At 38.6% G+C, this 23,289-nt stretch overlaps 1 protein-coding gene across 5 annotated transcripts in view; it reads left to right on the top strand.

The window, feature by feature from the left end:
* EPS8 (epidermal growth factor receptor pathway substrate 8) overlaps window positions 1-20,877 on the top strand; it is a 183,301-nt gene extending 162,424 nt beyond the window's left edge. For all 5 annotated transcript variants that reach the window (XM_036908960.2, XM_036908969.2, XM_057491987.1 and 2 more), the window contains 6 exons: window positions 645-753; window positions 1,595-1,738; window positions 10,132-10,354; window positions 16,618-16,798; window positions 17,717-17,846; window positions 19,587-20,877. In XM_036908960.2, the coding sequence (XP_036764855.2) occupies window positions 645-753; window positions 1,595-1,738; window positions 10,132-10,354; window positions 16,618-16,798; window positions 17,717-17,846; window positions 19,587-19,700 (901 nt within the window). In that variant the 3' untranslated portion in view covers window positions 19,701-20,877. The remainder of the gene's footprint in view (window positions 1-644; window positions 754-1,594; window positions 1,739-10,131; window positions 10,355-16,617; window positions 16,799-17,716; window positions 17,847-19,586) is intronic.
* The last annotated feature ends 2,412 nt before the right edge of the window (window positions 20,878-23,289 follow it).

Raw genomic sequence — 23,289 nt, 5'->3', positions numbered from 1 at the left:
TTAAGAAAGTCTTTTTAAACAGTTATAGGACTTGTCAACCTGTCCTCACTAGTAAAATAAGTTTATAATGAATTAACTAATTAATTGGGAAGTGTTATTGATCCTGCACATAATCCATACTTTCTCATGCAATTTTGATAATTGGACATAGATTTCCTAAAAATTGAAAGTTAGTCATAATTTTAAATATGTATTTGGTTAATGAATTGAAGATACTATTTGAATTAATGAAATCAACATATAATTTAAATCACCTCTGTGGAAATTATTTTCAGTCTCCTTCAATTTTATGAAAAATGCTAACATTCATCTTTATCCCAGCTCTTTTATGGTAAAGATGCTAATGAACAAAGCAATATCCAGTATGTATGTTTAATGGTCAAAGAATTCATAGATTCAGCTTAGTACCAACTAGCCTTGTGATTTTGCATTATGTATTTTTGTCCTAGCTGTAGTTGTTCATTCAGAACTACAGAGTATCTTTTAGTTCCCATATTCTATAAAATACAGTAAAACTACACTACTATCTAGATAATTCATCAGAATATTTTCTGGTAGGAATTGGCTCACCCTAATGTTTTACTCTTCTGTGTTTTCAGCCTTTAGGAAGAGCTGGCAGAATAATAATCTCTTTCTTTTTACAGAAATTATGATCCACTCAAAACACAGCCCAAGAAATATGCCAAATCCAAGTACGACTTTGTGGCGAGGAACAGCAGTGAGCTCTCCGTTCTAAAGGATGATATTTTAGAGGTAGTAAGGTTTTACCTTCTTTATAAACTTAAAGTGGATTTATTGTGTTCTTCTTTTTGGTAGATATCTATACCTTCCTCAAAGAAATGCTGAAGTCAAGAAATTATTCTTCAGTGTTATTTTATTTTACCGAGGATGGCAGTGTATTACAGATACCTGTATCTACTTTGGAGGGGTGGCTACTTTATCTCTTTTATTTTGTTTATTTTTCTTGGCAGGTGGCACAGAAGTTAGGTTTCTTGACTGACTTTGCCCTCTTCCTTCTACTGGACTTCATCTATTTTGGGACCAAGACTAGTTATATAGATACACCATAAATATCTTAATAAGAGAAAATATTTTCTTCCTATCCTAGTAACTTTACACAAATATACTGAGCCCTGAGTGAGCTAATGGTCCTGGGAATAATCTACCACGATTCCCAAATCTCTTTCTTAGGTTATAACTAAGAGTTCATCATCTTTAATACATAATGTGCGATAATCACAAAAGCTTTTGTTAAAAAAATGGTTTTCATACTTTTCCTTTGCATTCTAAGGATGGAGACAATAGCCCTTTCCAAGGGAGTCATCTATAAGTACTTCAAATGATGCAAATAGTTTAACATTCTTGAGAGGTAGTAAGAACCTTGGGTAGATTCACAATAGTGGTACAATACCTGTTCTGTATTAGTAATTGTACTTTTTAATATAATTCCTGGGAATTATTCAACCTACCATATGTTGATGTTGAGTCATTTTATTAGAAGTGAGAAAAGTTTCTTGGGCTAGGAATAAAAATGAACTTCCTTCATAGATTGGCTGGTACAGAAATGATGCATTTATTTACTTGATGCTGACAGATCCTTGATGACAGGAAGCAATGGTGGAAAGTCCGAAATGCCAGTGGAGACTCCGGATTTGTGCCAAATAACATTTTGGATGTTGTGAGACCTCCTGAATTGGGATCAGGGCGTGCTGATCCACCGTACACACATACCCTACAGGTAATTATGATTTTTCTTTTAGCAAAATTTAACTTCAAAAATTTTCAAATTCATCACTTTTAAGCAGGATTGAAATACCTTATGTGTAGTAATCATTTTGAGACTTAATTAGTTGTACGATTTGTATAATTTTTTCCTATGGTAATTGGGAGCCAGTGGTGAGGAACATAGGGGAGAATTGCACATATGTTTTCTGATTTACTTCTTTAGGAAATTGTTCAAAATGTTTACTGTTAAGCAACTGAATGCTATTTTTTTCCACCCTACTATATTTCTGATGTTTGGGAAAGTAGTATTTCCATTCTTCTCTCTTGCCAATGGCCTTCCTGTCCAGTGGCTTCCTCCTGACAGTGGATGGCACTGAGACAAGGATGGCTGGAGTGCCCAGTAGCTCACGTTCACTGGCCTCTGTCCTCATCCTCTTAAATGTTCTGCTGCTGACCAACTGTGAACTTGCATCTCACCTCACACAGACAATGAGTATTTATTCAGCTGGACTATAATATTTCTCCTTTCTTGATTTTAAGATTTACATGTCCTTATGTTATAGATCAGATAGGACAGGCTCTGTCTTTTCAATTATTGAATAATTTTTGAGTCCCATGCCACATTTTCAGGATTTCAGTGATTCTGGTTATCTCATTCACCCTAGCATCTGAATTCACTAGCTCTTCACCTCTTGGGATTTTTGACCTGTGATAGGCTCTCTAGAGCCCATTCTGCCAGTAGAGACAGAATAGAGGGACTAGCCCATGAATAGCCTCTGCATCTGTGGCGCCTCTTTATCATGCCTGCGAAGAATTCTTTTAATTTGCAGAAACTTGAGCAAAAGATCCCAACTGACCCCATAAAAATCTCATAAATTTGAGTAGATCCTACATAGAATATGTGGTAAAATATTAATTTTCATGCCATGTCTAGCCTTAGTAAAACACAGACTGTCCAAACCTGGCATAGTGGTCCTACTGCTTCCGTGACATTCACTCAAGCAGTTCTGGTGTCTCGTGACATCAAGCCTAGCAGAGGTCCTGCACTCTTACAGAGTTGCTTTTGGTCTTACTAGGACCCAAGAATCAAGCAAATGTTTCAAATAAATTAGTGTATGATTTATATATCTTGGTAACTTGAAGTGATGGCAATGGAAATTCCGTTTGCTGTGCTTATGTTTTGCCTGGCCTGAAATGTATATATTATATATTTATTTTATGTTCATCATTTGTCATTAGCTATTGATGCCAAAGAAGGAGTTTGAGTTATTCAAGGTATGGTCTACTCCATTTCCTGTGGAGTTTTGAAGTGGACTTTCTGACTTAAGTTTTAATACCTTTTTCTTTCCTAAGTCCTTTTCTAATACTGAGATGTGGTTAACTGACATCACATGGACTCCTGTCTGGTTTAGGAATGTCAGTTCTTCATATCCTTTCCTATAGATGTTTTGACCAAAAGTCTTAAACAGTATTTAAAAATGTATGCTTGAAACATATGCCTAAAACAACAACAGAATATATATCCTTTGAACTCTGCAGACTGTTTTTTAACACTTAGCTCATGATAAGCTATATGAAGACTGTTCACAAAGGACATCCCTAGTTGTATGAACAGGAGCCAAGAGTTTCTGTTTTAGATATTAAAAACAATTAACCAAGTTTCTTTTTATTTGTGCTTATAGTTGTTAGGAATGGGCAAACTCCGATAAAATAAGATGCAGAAAACTTGCAAATTATGTTCAATTCTAAGACCTGAGCTCTCCTAATGAATTCAACCTCTTTATTTCCTGTTTACTACTTAGTCTTGTCTTTTTCTTTAATTCTGATTCCTGGCTTGGGCCACAAGTTGACTTTTCTGTTTAAAGTGCTCCTGTCTAAAATTGAACCAAAACTATTAATCTGTACCTATGGGTCACAAGAGTACTTTTTGGAAACATAAAATTTGTTCCTCTTTTCTTGAACAGAGCTTCATCTTATACTTCTGTCAACTTTGGCACAACCAAGAAATTTTTTAAGTGCTCACAAGTTTCAGGAGTTTGTTTTGCTACTTTGTGTAAATAGAAACTTGTGAGGATTGCCTGTTTGGGCTGTTCCCTTTTAAATTTTTCAACACTATCTGAGTGTCTTGTGAAATTTTCTGGATATAACTCAGAAGACAGTGATGAATGTAGAAATGTGTATAGAAGCTGAGTGTAGGTGGGTGTGTGTTTAGGTTAAGAGCCCCACTTTTAAAAGCCCCACTATTAAAAACTATTTTTCAACACCCAAAAATTTTGGACTGAGCCCCCGAAACCATCAGAATCTTCTAAAATTTCAATAAGCAAGCTTGACAATCTGCTACTGGCATAAGTCCTTCTCTAAAAGGATTGCTACTCTCAAAGCATTTGTAACACACACACAAGGGCTATATAGAGTAAGATGGAAAAGATAAAAGCATCGTAGGAAATATATGCCATTCATTTTATATATTCACAACAGTATTACCAGATACCTTTACCTAAAATATGTAAAGAAAAACCCAGCAGCTTATTCATAATGACAGTAAAGACACCACCGTATGTATGTAGAGTCCAGTGATCCTGGTACCCTAACCTTATGGAACTCCACTGGGTTACAAACACCCAAATCAATTCTATGTCTTACTCATCTCTTCGTTCATTCACCCCACAAATACTTGTTGAGTGCTAGCATCTTGCACTTGATAAAAAGAAAGAAAGAAAGCCCAGCCCTGAGCACATCCTCCCTCAAAGCCTGGTGTCCAGAATCGAATCTCCAAGCATCTGCCGTGGCTTTAGCCCCTCCGTTCATGTTTGTCTATTAGGAGCAGTGACCCTCTGCCTCCACAGAAAGAGCTGGCATACTTTTTCCCATCTCTTCCATCCAGTGATACCAAAATTTTGAATAAATCCTCCTTACAAAAAGATGTTAGATCCCTGTACTGTAGTGCAGAAAGATGCCTAATGATTTATTGCCTAAGCCGCCCCCATATTCACAGACAATAATACTATTCCCCCTAAAGTAGAGAATGCCAGTGGTCAGTGAGCATGCTGTATGCCAGGCATTGTGTAAGAACTTCAAAAATACTGATTCATTTATTCCCCATAACCACTGTGAAGTAAGCACATTTTATACATAAGGAAACCAAGGCACAGAGAAGTGAGTTGCCCACAGTTAGACTGCCATGTGGAGTCAGGATTGTGACCCAGAACTCTGAATTCAGAACCCATGCTCTGACGTAGTCAGCTACTTTGGGGAATCATGTTTAGAAAAGATTGTCATCTCATTTTGTGCAGTTTTTTCACTTTGTGAATGCATGAGCTGACATTTTCTTGGAATAGCTTTACCATGCATTGTACTGTGAAAAAAGTTTATCTGATCAGTCACCATCTTTGGAATTGGATTTTTGTCTTATGCATCCATTCCTCAGATTCTATTAATTCCTTCTTTTGTTCTTTCTTTTTTCATTTAGGAAAATAATCCAGATTGTATAATTCACTTAGAAAGTAGACATTTTGAGAATGGTGGGAATAAGGAAATTAGATGTAAACTATTTCCATATAGTGTTTACAAGTCACTAGATGTTTTAAAAATGCACATAGTTATGACTCATTTTCATACCCTTCTGTTTCCTGTAAAGGGTAGTGGTGACTGCTGGGTGAAGGTCACGAGAGTAGCCCTTGCCTATTATTCACACACTTTTGGTTAGAGATTCTCTTCTGAGAGCCTGGCACCAGCAGTGCATCCGTGTTGAATTGCCACCTGATGTCCCTGAGAGTCCAGGCTATTTAATATCCTCACATTTGGAGTGATTTTTAACAGCTCTGCTAACACAGCTATTCCCACCTAATGTGTTTCTCCCATGGCCTCTGCAAAATTTTAGAAGTAAAATAGAACGAGCTAATAAAGGATTTAGAAAAATGTAAAACATAAAAAAAGATAGAATGAAACCGCAGGGTAAAGGAAGTATGTGCTTTTGAAAGACTATGGAGAAATGAAAATAAATGACAGATCATCTGATAAAAATTTTGTTGTAGAGCATTTAGGGCTTGGTAGTATTTTAGCTGGGCAACAGATGGTCATCCAGGGGCCTTTCTCCCTGTCTGCAGTCTCCTTGCCACATAAAGTGTGAATTCAACAGAAAATTTCCTGTCTTCTTTGATTCCTAGCAAGAGATGTTATGGTACCATGGAAGAAGTCCCAATCTAATGCTGGTGGGTGAGGGTTCAAGTTCTGGTCCTGCCACTAACCAGTTGTGTGACCTTAAAGAAAGCCTAAAGGAAGCATTTTATTTTTCTATGCTCCAGTTTTCTCAGTTGTGAAATGGAAAGGGTCAGGTTTCACGATCTCCACAACCAAGTCTAAATATAAAATTCTGTTACTTTCTATATCCACATTTAAATAGCCTTAAACTAAATGTGGAAATATTTTCTGCAGGTGACTAATAAACCACCAGCACTACTAATTCTCCCCCCTCTTATGCCTGCTCTGTTTCCCAGCTTAATCTAGACATTGAGATACTACTGGGCAGACAGTGATCATTTTACTAAAAATGCCTTCATATGCATTGAAGCATTCATTCCAGTTCTTTAAAATTTGTTTTTTAAATTAATTTTAGAACACTATTCATCTGTTAATTAGAGGCATGGGTCTTAGACAAGGATGATTACTTCATGTTCTGCCTCATGTGTTGACATTTTCTCGTGTAATGCTCATGATAATTTGAATAATATGCTCTCCCTTCCTCCTTTTTGCTCTCTCTCCATATATATATATACATATATATATAAAATTACTGGCCAGCATGTACATGTGCAGAATTTAAAAATTTTCTGTATGTATTTAGACTGCTTACAAGTTTGAAACTAAAGCTTACTAAAATGCAATGATATGTATTTCTTTTTGTAAAAGCAGCTTTTTTTAAAGAATTCGTCTCACATTTAATCCACTTTAATTGTATTCTTTATAACCAATAAGATGAACCTATACTTTAATATTTTTAAATCACAGTACTCTAATACACAAATAGTTACTGAAATGATCCACAGTGTTTATAATGTAGTGTGATTCTATATAATTAGTATCCCATGGCTAGATAAGAGTGAAGGAAATTAATTACATATTTATAAGCTCCTTCACTGGTTGGTTTGTGGGCGGGTAATTTTACTGTAAAAAACTTAAATTCACTCACGTTTCAATATTTGATGTGAATCATAACTGATACTATTTGAGTTCCATCTCCTGTGTTAATTTTTTCATTTGATGTGATTTGTTCCATTTTCCTAATAGCAATTACTTGGGGAGCTGTCAGAGGTAACCCCTATTTGTTCCCTCATGGCACTTCTTTTTAATGTGATTTTTTGGATTCAGTCTCTGGACTTAACACCCTCCAATGTCCCAGCTGTGCCTACTTTTCATTACAGAGTTCCAAAGAGACCAAATTTAGAGGAAAAATACACAGGTTAAATTTTTAAGAACAGTTCAATTTTAATGACTTTGCTGGGTTTGCTTGCATAATTTCCCCTCTGTGGCAGTATCTTGCATGAATCAGGAGCTTATCTCTCATTAACTTTCATTAATCCTTGAGAATTTCTACTCAGTTTTAGTGGCCAAAGAAAAGTGACTCATTCTGACTTAATTATCAATAAGAAAGTCATTTGCCATGGGGTCTAGTAATTCTGGATTCTTTCAGAGAAAAAGACAAAGAGATTTCACTTTAAATAGAACTGTATATTTGTGGGAGGTAACAGGCAAGAGTTAGGGAGTGACAGTTATGGTACAAAATTAGGTTCATTCAAGTTTGCTCACACTAGGGTGTTTGTGGGGATGTGAGACTTCCAGTGCTAATACTGGAGAAGTCCTGGGCAAACTGGAAAAAGTTGGTCAAGATTTCTCTTTTGGATTTGGAGCTTCAGCATCCTTGGTTCAGGAGAAGGAAGCTGAGGGTGCCATTCTGCTCTCCAAGACTCTTCAACAGTTACAGGTACATTGTGGCATCAGCTCTCTACCTCCAACCAAAATAGCCAAGAACAGAAATAGTGAAGGGAAGAGCAGCAACTGGGGGGTAGATAGAAGGGAGAAGAGCAGATAGGGAGGGACATAGAAGCATGATGTCAAGAGTTGATACTGATTCTGTTTCCTTCATGCCAAGAATGAGAAATCAGTTCCCCCGGAAAAGCCGCCTTGGTCACCATTTCAGAACAGGTGGCGGCGATTTGAGGAAACGCTTTTGCCCCTGCTTATTCCAGGGGCTGGAAGCGCGAGGCAGGAAGAGAGGATCAAGCAAGGGGGAAAGTGTGCAAGTAAATAAAACTTGTGACACTATTCATGAAAAATTTGCATGTGGTTTCTCTTTACCTTCACCAAGTGTATATATTATAAGCCTGTTAGTATGTTAGGTCATACTGATGGCGTTGCATTATTTAGCAGTGACAGATGAATGAACGAGGCCCAAGGTTTGGTGAGCCTGTCTTCAGGCTTGATTGTGACAATAGCCCACAGTGTATTTGGCGAATAGCAAAACATTAACTGTTTTTGTTTTTAGGAACGCAGAAAATATGAATTCCATGACAGAATGCAGAGCTGATAGCATTTTTTGTTTATTTAAGCTTTAAAAACAGTCATTTGAACTCTGACACTTTTGAAATCCTAATGTGAGGTCTCACTACTCCTTCCTGAAATTATGTACAAAGTACATTCTTGTCAAGAGAACGTGGCAGATACATTACCCAGATGACTTTGGCGTGTGCTAAGTATTACGTTTTGGTGATGTTTGCTGTAGTTTGATTGCTTTAAATATTTTATTGGCCCAAATATAGGAACACTGTTTTGTGGGGAATAATACCAAATGAACTCTATTACTGAATATATTAGAAATGATTCTAGGCCTTGAACGCTGACGGGGGCAGCAGTCCCTTTCTGCCCCATCTAACTCCATGGCATCGCTGGGAATCTTAACCCCGACTCCTGCCCCTCCTCCCTCCCCCCAGTACCTAGCAGCATTACCACCACTTCTTTCAGTTCTTCTTCCGTCCCTGCTGTTACAGCCTTCCTGCCTTCTCCCCCCACTGGCTGGTGAGTGGTAGCCTCTAAGGCACCGGGGAGGAACCGGGGCGTCCCCCAGGCCGGTTTCCGCAGGGGTGACTTGTTTGCTGTGTAGACGGCTATAATGACGGTGTCTTGTGTTTTGAGTAATGATTTAATTGAAAAGTGGTATGTGTGTGGCGTGTGTTTTTATGTTTTGATCTCTGTGGAAATTGGGAGGCCTCTCTTAAAATCAATACTGCCGTATATTTGGGCCAATTTAGAAATTAAAAGTATTGTTCTAATCAAAGGACCAGATTACCAAAAGGCCTGCTATTTGCATTTTACCTGCTAATCTTGAATTTTAGAATAATTGCACCAGTATCTAAGCTTTTAAGTAATTCTTCTGTATCTTTGATTCTACCGAAAGAAAACCCACAGAAAGACTGCCTTTTGAGAATTTGGTACTTGTGATAGTGCAGTTATCTCTTAGTTAAAATTATCTTGTTTAACCTTTTAACTTTTGTGTGTAGTGTAATAATATACATAATGCAGTTTTCTAGAGGCCTAACAATCAGGATTTTTAAATTACTGAAAGTTACTGTGTATTTTATCAGATCCACCTTTTTAAATACAAATCCCCACGTAGATTTTTTTCTAATATATGTTTTTGAGTTGCAGTCATAATTTTAATTAAAGATCATACCGTTACCCTTACCACCATTCACCCCCCAACATTCCCATTTCAACAAGAAAATTTTCTACTTTTAAGAAGTTAGCATTAAGGTGATGGCAGAAAATGTTGTAACTTGACAAAAATAACATTTTAAAATGACTTGTTTGTTTTACAAAGCATAGTCCCTTTATCTACTGAAATATTGCCTGTCTTCTTAGCAAATAACAGCAGAATTAAACATTTTTGAATCTAGCGTACATTTAAACAGTAAGTAGTGTTTTATGTTGTTGATATTCAGACTTCCAGTATAATTAGAAGTTATCATTAGGAAATGACAAAATAGTCAGAAATCTTTTGATTTACCCTGGTCTTGAGTGATTCAAAGTTCAAATTTAGTTTTCTTGACATTCATTATGGTTATTAATACTAGTATTTGCTATTGTTGTATTTTTTCAACTACTTAATTTACATTTTGATTTTGAACAAATATGTAGAATACTTAAAAGATGATTTTTAATGATCATTATTCCATATAATATTGGAGAAATGTATGTGTACACACACACACACACACACACACGTAAGTTTGTTTTGGATTTGCAAATAAGTTTACAAATAAATAGCCCTCAATGTCTTGTCAAAGTATAAAATGTTTTCCTAGCCTAGGTTTGTAATTTTACAATTTCAAATAATTATTTGTCTTTTTGTAGAAACAAAGGATGGAATATGGTCCAAGAGCAGGTGACCCTCCCTCCGCTCCATCTCCTCCTCCAATACCGGCTCCTATTCCTGTCCCCCTTCCACCTTCTACTCCTGCACCTGTTCCTGTGTCAAAGGTCCCAGCAAATGTAATCCGTCAGAACAGCAGCTCCAGCGACAGCGGTGGCAGTATTGTGCGCGACAGCCAGAGATACAAGCAACTTCCTGTGGACCGTAAGTGTCCCACGGAGGCAAAAATACCCAGTTTCTTCTGCGAATTAAAAGTGCTTCCGAGTGTAATATAGTTTGTTATTGCTTCTGTGGGTATTAAGTATTATTACGTAAAAATAACAGCCCTTTGTACTGGCATAGTACTTCATAGATTGCGAAGATTTTCACCTAGTCTCTTGTCCTCCAAGTAATTTTGAGAAACAAGTTCTCTCCACTTTCTGAAATAATTTCTACACTTATTTCCAGTACATTGTGGTGAATGCAGACTCTGGGGCTAGATGTACTTGAGTTTGTGTAGTGAAGTACCACTTACAGCTGGGTGACCTTCAACAACTTAAAAATCCTCTCTATACTTCATTATCTGAAAGTGGAGGGAAACCGTAATACTTCCTAGGATAATTGTGGGGATTTAATGAGGTAATGCATATAAAGCATTTAGACCAGTGGTTCTCAGCCATGGATGATTTTACCCCCTTTCCCTGGGGACCCTTGGTGTTGTCTGGAGAAATACTTTAATCATAGTTGAGTGGATGCTGTGGGTGTGTAATAGGCAGAAGGCAGGGGTGTTTAGCAACATCCTCTAATGACCAGATCAGTCCCCTTGCAACGGAATTATCTGGCCCAAAGCGTCAGTTGCATTGAGGTTGAAAAGCTGATTGATTTTGACCAGTATGACGTGTTATGAGTAGCCAGTCATTCAGTCAGTATCTGCTGCTCTCCTCATCACTGTCATCATCAGTTTTCCTCTCCCTCATATTTGCTCTTCTTAGATGTGTGTGTGTGTATATATAAAATCACACTAGCTTAGTAAAGTCAACCAAGCAACAGCAGTTTCAGGTTTGCCCTCCGAACTCAGACTTCAGGCAATTTAGACTTCAGCTTCATAGCTTCCTAAATTTACATCTGATTGTTCATATGAATGGTTTCTGTGGAAAACGGATTTAGATAAACTAAGAGATAAGATGCTCTGGCCAATTTTGGATTATCTTTGCTGGTACTGGGGAATAGCAGTGTGGAATTTGAAAATTTGAAAACTGAAGGTAATTCTAAGGTAATTGTTATTTTGTTTTACTTTATAGTGTAGAGATGGTTTAATCTTCAAATTATGTTTTATTAAGTATTATAAAATTATTTTTCTTTACATAAACTTGATATAGAAAAATTCTTAGAAAACTAGAGCCAGAAAGATACTTTATTATTATGATAAAAATGTATAAAAGGTATCTCTATTGGGGGATAGAGGAAGAGCGATGCATGCCCACATGTATGTATAAAGAATATCTTTCACTTTCTCAATATGTCCCTCCTGGGGCTCAGTTCTGGGTTCTTTTCTCTATATAAACATACTTTTGCTATCAATGATCAATCTGTTTCTATTTCTTTCATACTATAGATATTGTTGGAAAAGCAATGACTCCCAAATTTATCTTCATATCAAATCTCATCTCTGACATCCAGATGCATATATTGAACTATTGACTTCATAGCTGTTATTGGATGCTTGGGATTCAAGCTCAAAACCAAATTATTGACTCTTACTTCCATTTCTCCCTATATTTTTCTCATCTCAGTAAATCAAAGCAACATCTATTCAGTTCTTATCATTCTTGGCAAGTTTTTAAAAATTTTAAAAGGAACTAAAACTATTACTATTTAGTTGTCCTAGTAATTCTGTTTACATGCAATAAGGGTAAGCCTACTTTAATGTATTACTTCCTGTCCAAAAGTATAGCCAATTTAAATCACCTTCTTATCTATATCCTGACCTGACCAAAAACTTAATGGAAAAATGAAGTTTTGGAAAAATGAAATGAACTCTTTCTGTGCAGCAAAAACAACTGTGTGTGTATATGTGTTTGTGTGTATGTGAGAGAGAATGTGTAAGTGTGTATAAATATAATGTGCTACTAAATTTTTTTTAATGTGTATTTTTTAAAAAGATGCTTTAATTTTTCAAAGACACTAAAGACAGTTTTGAGATGAGAAAGTTCTATAAATATTTTTATTGATTTCCCTAAGGAAATTCTTCCTTTTAGAAATGACTGTTTTTTCTTCATTCTTCCCACAAGTTTATATCATTCTTCTCCTTTGATATGTCAACACAGTAATCTTTGACACTGTGGCACTTTTTTTCCAGGCCCCAGATCACAGTTCATAGGCATCTAGTCCCCATTTGGAACAGCCTGTGGGTTGGGACAATTTGTTCTTTGTCCTAGTCTAAGACACTAAGAATAACTTAATGGGAAAGAGACATAGTTAGAATATTTTAAAGATAAGAGAACTCCCCTGATAATTGTGACTCAACACTTTCAAGTCTGTTTTTCATAAGTAAGAGGGTGATATTGGTACATAAAATATAAACATCTCTCCCCAAATTAACACATAATGCTCTTTTCCTCACAATAATAAAGTTGTGCATCTACCATAAAGTTCCTTTTAAAGGGATCTCAAAAGCATAGTTTACATTAAATAAATGTACTTCTTTTATAAAACAATTATTTTCTGGATAGCTTTTTCTTGAGCACTTTTTTGGACAACAGTTTTTCTGAATGAATGCTGGGGCTTCTAAACAGTCTTTTAGAAGCAAATAGACATATTTAAGTGTACAGATTTACACTTTGCTAGATTTCTCTCAAAATGTTCCTGTTGTGCTTCCTGCATTCTCTGCTTACTGCCTAAACTTCTGATAAAAATAAAATGAAGGAACTGGAAAGTGAATATTCACCTAAAAAATGTTAACAAATAGTCATGAACAAGGAAAAAAAGAAGTCAACATGCTTGTTTTTAATTCATGACAAGTAGCAAGAGTAGGACAGAGTGAGACTTCTTTTGCTGAAGTGTAACCGCGGTCACCCACTCAAGCTGGCCACTTGGAGCCGTGTGTCGCACCAGCCATTCAAATGGATTTATCTCAGGGTTCAAAGCGGTGCTCCTCTTACCAGTTTTGAAGATACCAATGCTTCGGTTATTTTGTATTTCTTCTATTTCTTTTGAAATCTTAGTCCTTTTTTAAAAATACAATCTTTTGTAATCAGAAGTGTTATTTTGGAAAGAGGTGTAAAGTTAGTCTGGTTTGTTGTGTGCAAGAACATTCCAAATGGAAACCAAGGCCAGGAGCACATCAGAGAGGTTTCTGTCTCCCCTGGAAGGAGATTACCCTGTGGGCTAGAGATGATCGTGCCGTGGCTAAGTCAGAAGACCAGAAAATAACTAGGGTGGTGATGACTTTTTCTTTTTTATTCCTTTGAGATGTGCTCATATTCTGGATGGCAGTATGATGTACTTGAGTTCGAAGAGTTTACTAGTGAAATGCATGTAGCACTTAAATGTCACAGTCAGTGATATTCCCGCACTCTCTCACTTCCTTTCTCCTATTTCTCTTTCTTCTGGCTTCTTCAAAATGTGTCCTGAATACTTAAGGCTGAAAAAAAATAGACTGAAATAACACTATCTGATTATTTCACACTTTCACTTCTTTCCCAGGGGCATTAAACACTTTTTAAAACACTCTCCCTGAAAAAACAAAATCACAGAACAATGGTCACAGAAAGCTCCCTTAGTGACCAGGTCATTGTCACTCGCCAAGTTACTTAGTTCACTGGATTACTATTATCAGTTCTTTGTACTTAATCTTTGAAGGTGATGTACAAATAATGTACCTGTGTGTGTGTGTTTAAGTACAATATTCCCCTTTCCCATATGTTCAGTTCTTCCCCATTTTTCTTACAAAGATACGTTCATACATGCATCTTTCCCATAAGCATTAAATGGGTAGGGAAGAGGGATAACAGATAAATTAATCAAAGGCAGTTTCAGTGGCTTTGGGCAAAAAATAGCCACAAGCTGAAAGTCAGAAAACCCAGTTGTAACTAATTAACGATGTGATTGTGACAGGTCATCTTTCCTCTTTTGACCTCCATTTTACTGGCTAGTTATTTTAGGGGTTTGTACATGATGCTTTTCCAACTCTGTCTTACTGAAAAAGTCCACAGAATGCCTCATTCACTCATTTATTCACTGAGCATTTATCGAATCCCTTCCTTGTTTCAGAGGCTCCAGGTAAAGCAATCAAAGTTACAGGCAAAAATCCCTCTTCTCTTCAGGCATGTATCTTAGTGAAAGCAGACACGTAAATCAAACAGTGAGGTTGCCAGAGCACAGGAGGAGGTAGTAAGCGGTTTGGAGATTAACAAAGCCACGTGGGTAGGGAGTGCTGCCGGGGAGGGGGTGACAAGTGTAAGCAGCCAGGGGAGGTCTAAAGGTGGAGAAGGGTGAACCACGTGCACATGGGGGAAAACATTCCAGGCAAAGGCTCTTAAAGTTGAAGAGCATTAAGGAAGCCCATGTGAGCTAAAGTAGACGGACCTGGGAGAGCAGTAGAGGTGCCTCAGAGAAGTGGGGTCATCTAGGGCCTTTTACTGGGAAGAAGTAGGATCAAATGAGAAGATTTGGAGCAGAAGAGTCACAATATCGACATGTATTTTAAAAGGATCGTTTTCGCTATTGTATTAAGAAATGAATGAAGAGCAAGGGGTGGGGTGGCTGAGGGCAGAAGCAGGGCCACCTGTGAATAGCTGGTGGCTCAGACCGACCTGGCGCAGAAAAAATGGACTGAAGTGGTTGGATTTTTGGCACATTTTGATGGTAGGACTAATGGGATTTGCTGATGCACTGGGTGCAGTAGAGGATGAGGGGGAGTCAAGCATAGCTCCGTGGTATTTTGCCAGAGGAACCTGAAAAAAAGCTAACATAAAAGCAAGCTTTCGGAGGAAGAGAAGCAGTTCAGACTTGCCCACATACGCTTGAGGTAGCTAATAGCCATCCAAATGAATATATCAAGTAGACATGTGGTGTATATGGGTCTAGAGTTCTGAGGAGCAGTTTAGACTGGAAAAATACTTTGGTAGTCCACAACTTTTAAATGGCACAGAGATCATTGATGGAGTGAGTGCAGACAGAGAAGATGCCTGGGGGTCGTGCTCTGGAGTGCTCTGCCGTTACTCAGCTGGGGAGATGAAAAGATTGAGAAAAGGATACTGAGGAGGAGAGCCTGGTGAGACGGGGGAAGATCAAGTGTGTGTGGTGACCCAGAGGCCACAGAAGAAAGTATTGCTGATCAGTTAAATGAGACAGTGACTGGGAATTGGCTGTAAGAGTTTAGCAAAATGGAATGAGGGGACCAAAAGCCTAATTGCAATGAATTTAGGAGAAAATTGGATGTTTTTTTTCATGGAGTTTTGCTAAAACAGGAGCAGAGAAGTAGGCAATACGGGGCCAAGCAAGGGCTTGTTTAAAGGTGAGAGAAATAATAGAAGAGTAGCATGTTTGCACACTAATTAAATGATTAAGTAAAAGAGGGAAATTGGCAACAGGGTAAGCAGTGGAAAATGACTGTTGAAGGGTGTACATGGGCAGAGGGCATGGGGTCTAGTGAACACACTGAACACATGCAGAACCGTCCATCTCTAATGTGACAGGAAGGCCAGCAGAGCATAGGGGGCAGGTAGGTGAGGAAAACTGCTAAGGGAACTTATGGAGGTGCTCTTCTGACTTCTTTATTTTATTCTGAAATGGGTGAGATAATCAGCTCAGGGTGAGGATTGGGAAATGAGAGTTGGAGGTTTGCAGAGAAAGAGGGTACTGCATACTTGTCTAACAGTGGGCACTTCATGGTCTAGGGCAGGACTTCTCGGCATGAGCCCTGTTGACATTTGGGGCAGATAATCCTCTGTTGCAGGAGACAGACGTGTGCACTGTTGAGTGTTGTGTGCATCCCAGGCTCTACCAACCGTAGCATTCTTTCCCCACCTTCCCACTCATTGTGACATGTAAAAGTATCTCCAGCCATTGCCAGCTGTCGCCTGGGGTCAGAATTTCCCCCAGTCTGAGCCCTGGCCTAAGGAAATGTGTGATTGTCAGGGAGCATTAACAGCCCAGGTGAGGTTTCTATTCATGAACCGAACATGAGCTTCTCAGCATCGTTGTGTTATACTCAGTGGGCAGGTGCCGGCACAGGATAAGCAGAATGTTCGCTTTAACAGGAGTTGGGGTTTTGTCAGATGAATACAATGAAGAGAGAGGAGAAGAGCCAGAGAGTGAGTTTAGTAATAGATCATGGAATTTATTCTGGGTGAGGGTGAAAGTGAGGAAAGATGGCCAGAACCCTCGATATAAATCCTATTGGGGTTCAAGGATGAGTGGCATTGGGGTTCTGGAGAGTGACGTTGGGGGTTTTCCAAAATAACCTATTCCATGTTGGTGCCCAGGAAGGAAATCCCAGATGGAGGAGGTGCAGGATGAGCTCATTCACAGACTGACCATCGGGCGCAGTGCGGCCCAGAAGAAGTTCCACGTGCCGCGGCAGAGCGTGCCAGTTATCAATATCACTTATGACTCCACACCGGAGGATGTGAAGACGTGGTTGCAGTCAAAGGGGTTCAGCCCTGTGTAAGTCTCTGGGGTACATTACAGTTGCGAGCGTGAAACACGCACTGTTTTCGGTTTGGTCCCCAAGATGTCACAGATGACTCTTAAGAAACGGGAAAGCCCAAACTGCACTTGTTCCGTGCTGAGCAAATGACTGTAGCTATTCATAGCTAAAAAGCAATGGGAAGTAGAAATGACTCTCATTTGATGGCACCCCATTTCCTGGATTGTGGTGGCATTTCATCATTGGTCCATTAAGTGGACCATCAGCAGCTTTGAGGCCGGTAGCTTTCTTTCTCCCTCAGTAAGACTGTGCTGAGCTAGACTCCCCGGACCCTAAAGGACATGGAGCAGACGCTCTCCTTCTGCTGCAGGATACAGACCGTCAGGCAAATGAAAAAGAGCTAACACTATCGTAGATCATCATATTCTAATGGAGCTTGGCCCTTAGTAAGTTCAGGTAAAGATTCTGTTCATCTCTAATCTGAGAATGTGTAAACATTTATCTGTATTTGAGACAATGAACTGTTTAAATAGTACATATTCAAGAGAACTTGAATATTATAAACTCACTTACCTGACATGACTGAAAAATGAGATACACTGGTTAGCCAATTGCCCGGTTCCTGGAAAATTGTCTGCTCCTCCTATGAACCACCAAATTTCAAGGAATTGGCACTAAACAATAACGATGCTCAAACCAGTTGGCTCCTTTTTGCTTCTTCATAATCAATTAGCTTATATAGCTGAACGGTCATCATAAAAGTCCCTCGTCATGACCCTGAGTAAGCAGTGTAGAACCATTTATAAGAGTTCCAGGGTGTGGAACACTTGCAAAAGAGAGGTTATAGGAAGACCAGAATGTTTCTCTTTTGTTTTTTTCCCAGACAATATTTTTAATGCTCTATTTCTTTTTCCTTCATTTTTTTTTTTTTTTAGGACTGTCAATAGTCTTGGAGTATTAAATGGTGCCCAGCTTTTCTCTCTCAATAAAGATGAACTGAGGACAGTCTGCCCTGAAGGGGCCAGAGTCTTTAACCAAATCACTGTTCAGAAAACTGCATTGGAGGTATGACTTGGCGATCAAAGGGGGTTTTTTTCTGCATTAGTCAAGAGTGTGGAATGCAGACTGAAAGCTCTAAATCAACTGTGTATGTCCACATTGGTCAGTTTCTCTTTCATATTATAGAACAAAAGAGAAATTGTTAAATTCGACTCCACTTTGGTAGTTGGTCACTGTTGACCATCAGTGACCATTTGCAGGGAGATTAATATATTGTAAATGCTCATGTAACATAAAGTTTGAGCATATGCTTTTGGACATCCGTGAAAAGCCTGATGTTCTTATTTTAAGTGCATTAACTACTTTAGTGCATATAAATTTTATATTTAGTTTTTATATGATAGAATTTTAGTTTTCAGACAGTAATGGTCAGTTTGCTTCTAAGTGAGCAAATAGAGGCCAGAACTCTTGCGGTCCTTAACTGTTTAGCTTGGAGATTCTAGTAGGTTACAGATTATCAGGTCTTAAAACCCTGGCTCTGTGTCTTAGGCCTGGTTATACACCTGAATAATCAGAGGGAAAATATTAGGTGGGGGTCATTGAAAATCGGGAGCCCTGAAGTGTAACTATTTAGTCATAGTTGTCTGCATGAAAAGAGGAGAATAAATGTTCTCCAGATTGGATATATTTAAGCCTCCAATACCCTGCTCTACTTAAAATGGGCTGCGTAAGGGTAATAGTTTCTAGCCATTACATCTCGCAGCTCTTAATAGCTTTCATGAAATTATACTTGGAGTCAAATGAAAGGATATAGGCTTTGGCATGAAATTCATACATAATTATCTCTAACAGGTATATTATCTAAATTCAACAGTTGTATAAGTGAGAGTAAAATAGCTTCATGCATACCATGCTGTAACTAGGTCTAGGAGAAATTTGATCTCCTTGGAAATTTTTCCTATATTAGGTTGATCTTGGGGGCTCTATATTAGGCTTCCTGTATGTTGAATAAAGGTTATATATTTCTGAAGCAGTTTTTTACCATTATACATTCTAATTTTATTCAGAGTGTATAAATTACATCTTAAGGGTATGATAGAAAGTTCCATATGCCTAGAATTTCTGAAAGCAGACTGCCTATCATTGTCGTTTGCTCACACCTCCCACTTCCTCCTGTCCTTGCTTCTGTTCCTCTGGAAGGGACTTGAGGCAGAGACTGACAACCTGGGGTTCTTCCTCTTCCTCAGCCCTCTGCCCCCACCCCTTCTTTTGCATCTAGTTCTTCTTCCTGATTCCTGCCTGTGTTACTTGCACTGAGGAGAGCAGAATAAGGAGGCTGCCCAGGGACTGTAGCGAGGGCTTGGGAAGAACAGCTGACATGCTGTCAGAGAGCCAGATTGTGGAGGGAACTGGGTGTGTTCCGAACCCAGTCTTTGGGCCTGATTAGAATCCCCTAAAGGCAGATGAGTATCTTGCTTGACCTAAATACCTAAATTTAATAATTTACTATCGTACTATGCTCATTGCACACATACGTTCTTTCTCCCAGGGAATCCAGAGCATTCCCCCATGCAGTACTGATTTATCTTGATCGTGTTCAAGTGAAAGGCATGGTGAATGAATTGCCTTAAGACAGTTAACAAATGAAAAAATTATTAATGTGATACATTAGTGAAGTCCAGATGCATCACTTCTGTGATATTAAGAAAAAACCACAAAGATCTTTTACCCTAAGCCATTTCGTCTCCTGACCGGTAGCCTGCACAAACCAGTAACCATCTCATCTGAACCCTGTTCATTTTTCAGGATAACAGTGGCAGCTCTGAGCTGCAAGAAATCATGCGAAGACGACAGGAAAAAATCAGTGCTGCTGCTAGTGATTCAGGAGTGGAATCTTTTGATGAGGGAAGCAGTCACTAATGTGTTTGTTTTTAAACTCCATTGAAATTTTTGGCATTATTCCAATGTGCTTTGTTGTAAGAAGCCATGAAGGGAATGTCTTATTTCTCGGTACACTTAATTTATGGCCATAAAGAAACAATGAAGACATAAATAAGCACAGGACTTGCTTCTGGGCCCATTATTTTTAATAAAACTGAAAACAATTTTTAAAGAATGTTTTGACCCTGGGAAATAACTTTGCCTACTTTACCAAGGTGAGTAATCCTTTATTGGATTAATTATTTCACCCCCATCTCAATGTACCTCTCATCAGGCGTTTTTTTGTTCTTTTGTTATTGACAAGCAGTGAATTTATTTATGGCAACAAAACGAAGATATAGCCCATGATTCAAAATGTAAACTGTTCCGATTTTGCCTGTGACTATCGTATCTGTCCTTAAGGGTGCAGCTTGCTTTAGGCTGGACTCTGTTCACGTAGGTCTCTCCTTTGACATACTCAGTGATAGCATATTTAGATTTATTTCAAGTTCTTAATGCCAACAGTTTAAAAAAAAAAATCAAAACATTTAATAAAATGTAAATACAGCAAGGCCTTGGACATGCAAATACAAACCTATGGGGCATTCCCGAGACATTCCTTTGTCTATCATGGCTCTGTCGGCCACAGTTCCTTGTATAGCTTGTATTCTGATTTTGTTTATATTCTGCTTAGTAGCTATACCGTGTTCTTCTAGAGGAGAAAGCACAAGTGGAAAAGAGGTCATATGCATTGAAAATCTGTCACACGAAGTAGCCTGCGTTGGTGTGCGTTACAGTATTTTGCTTAATGAAGCCTCAGTTCTGAATATTGATATAAGTAATTAAAAGGAAATTGGGGCCATTTTATGTGTTTCTCTGTGTCAAGTTTTTCTGGTAATAAACATGTAACCTACACATATTTTAATCCTGTGAAAGATTCTAGATAGAGAAAAGAAAGATACTTAACCTTCAACAAATGTTATTTTTGGAAACACGATTTTTGTCATTAAATGTTATGTTATTTCACATATATAAAACAGATGTTATGTAAGAATGTTGTATATTTTAACATAAATCCATTTAGAGATTATCTAGATTCATTAATTTTCATAGTGCCTTTTTCACACGAGTCAGCTGGAAAGTCTACAATAAACAGTATTTGCTGTATGTTAATAAATGGCTTCTGTCTCATTTGCAAAAGGTCTCTTTGGTATGTAGACTGGGGATCAGAGTTGAGTGGAATGAGAAAAACAGAGGCCCACTCTTTTTTTTTTTTAAACTGATTTCCAGTATATTTCAGAGCTGGTAGAAGCATCTAGAGCACTTTCTTTGGGTGTTCCTCTTTTCACCCCTCGTATTTCATCATCTTTCCCTTCTCCAGGTAGTCACAGTTGGTCCCAGTAGTAAAAATAAATGTATATAGCACTTGTGGTTACGCCCCAGAAATGCTTTCTTAAATACCTATGGTAACATCTGTGAGCTGTATTTTATAGGTGTGGAAACAACTTCTTAGCGTCTGATGATCCCAGAATCATGAGGGATGTGGGAGCCTCTCAGCCCTATTTCGCAGTCTCTCCATAAACTGCCCCTTAGACAAAATGAAGCAAACTTGAGAATAATAAAGAATTCTTGGAGATCTTTTCTATTCTGTAAACACACACACACATTTATAACAGCCCTTTTCGAAAACCTCTGAAAATGTAGAAATAAGACAAAAGAAAACAAGATGGAAGAATTAAAATAACCTGAGCATGATGTAGCATATCTAATATTAAAAGAATCAGTCTAGTTTATGTCTTTATGCTATAAAATTCCAAAGGAAAATACCACAGAGACAGTAATTGCTGGGAGCAGATCCCCCCCTCAGGGCTGTGGGAACAAAGAGGAGGGCTGGGACCCCCGAAACTTAGACTCTTGAGGGGGTGACACTACAGAGTTTAGGTCCAGACACCTAAGGAGTTTGGTGTCTGAGAAGTTTGGAGGAAAGACCCCAGAGCTGGCAAATCAACCTTTGAGAAGGTAGAACAGTTGCCGCAGGAATTCAGAAAAAAAATCCAGCCGAGAAAACAGCTCAGCAAATCCGTGGGGCTGAGACCTGGACCTGGGAGGAGAGCATGCCAGCCAGCTGGTACTGGCATTTGAGAGGGCACGATGAGTCTGCTTCTGGGACTGGTGAAACACAAGCAAACATAACTGCAACCTACTGGGAATCACTGCTCGGAGAGAGAAGCAGCAGGGTCAGGCTGCTGTGGGGAGGAACGAGAGGTAGACAGGAGGGAGAAGGGCCCTCGTGCCCCCTCTAAGCTTCCTATCTCTGCAGCACACTCTTTGGGCAGAATCTGTTGTCCACACACTTGGCAAAGCCCCAGACCACAAAGAAGAATAAAGATGTAGATTTGAAAAGAGGGTTTTTTCTTTTCAATGATTGCCCTTGATCAGCTTAAGGGTCTACATTTCATTCTTTTATTAAACTTCCATTTCTCTGCTGAGACTTTGTTCACTCATTAAAATAATATTCTCCTTACTTCTTCGAACAACTTTTATCTCTGTAACACATAAAGGTCACCGTATAATCTATTTGATAAGTCTGACATCTGGGCCATCTCAAGCTCAGCTTCTGTTGATTGTTTTTTTGGGACCCGAGTTTCTTCTTCCTTTGCATGGGTAGTAATTTTTTAATTATATACTTGGCATTGCAGATATGTTACAGATATTCTAGAATATATGGTGTCTTCCTCTGAAGAATATTTATTCTTGTTCTAGCAAGCAATTCTATATTGGCTGATCACTTTCAACATGTATAGCTTTGGTTTTAAGCTTTGTCAGGATGATCATGGCAAACTCAATGTGTTTTATGAGGTCTCCTCATGACACAACTGTATCTGCCAACTTTCTCTTCTCAGTAGGTTTGGTCAGGGCTTGATTTGGGGCACTGTCTGTACCTCTCAAGAGCAGTTTTTGTATCTTAGTTGGACGGCCAGGGTGTTAAACAATGTTAACCAGGTCTCTTCACTTTTTCTGGGCTGGGTCTCTAAGGTCACCCACACAGCTACCTCTGGTAACTGTTCTGTTCTGAGCCATGTAGTGGCCAGTCTTCGTAAGCAGTGGAAAATGTTGCCCCACGTGAACTAGGTGGATTTAGTCACACATTTCTGTGGCCATTCTCTGCATAAATGCCTCCACTCTGGTGTCCTTCTTTAGAAATTCCACCCACATCCAGTCCCCTAAACTCTGGTCTTTGCCTCCTCATTTCTGCAGGACTCACTTGCTTTCCTCATGTCCTAGCTTCCTGCCCTGCAGGTGGGGATTTGTCCCCAAGCAAAGAGCTGGGGAGTTTCCTTATCCCAAAGATTTTTCTTGTACTGCTTATAAAAGGCATTGCTTTCCCTCTACCCTTAAGAGGCACTGAGTCATGGGAAGCTAGTGTGAGAGAAAAATCTAGTCACTTAAAACTCATCCTTCCATACTTTTCTTTAAGAAAACTTGTAGGAAATTTTGAGATTCACTTGTTTTCGAAAATTAAATTTACAGAAGCTGCGTTGGGGTTGGGTGGAGACCTCACCAAACTGAGGTCTTGAATCTGAAATAC

Source organism: Manis pentadactyla, chromosome 14 (genome assembly GCF_030020395.1).
Source record: "Manis pentadactyla isolate mManPen7 chromosome 14, mManPen7.hap1, whole genome shotgun sequence".
Taxonomy (NCBI): Eukaryota; Metazoa; Chordata; class Mammalia; order Pholidota; family Manidae; genus Manis; species Manis pentadactyla.
Note: the sequence above shows the minus strand (reverse complement) of the source record. Positions and strands in the feature narration are given on the sequence as shown.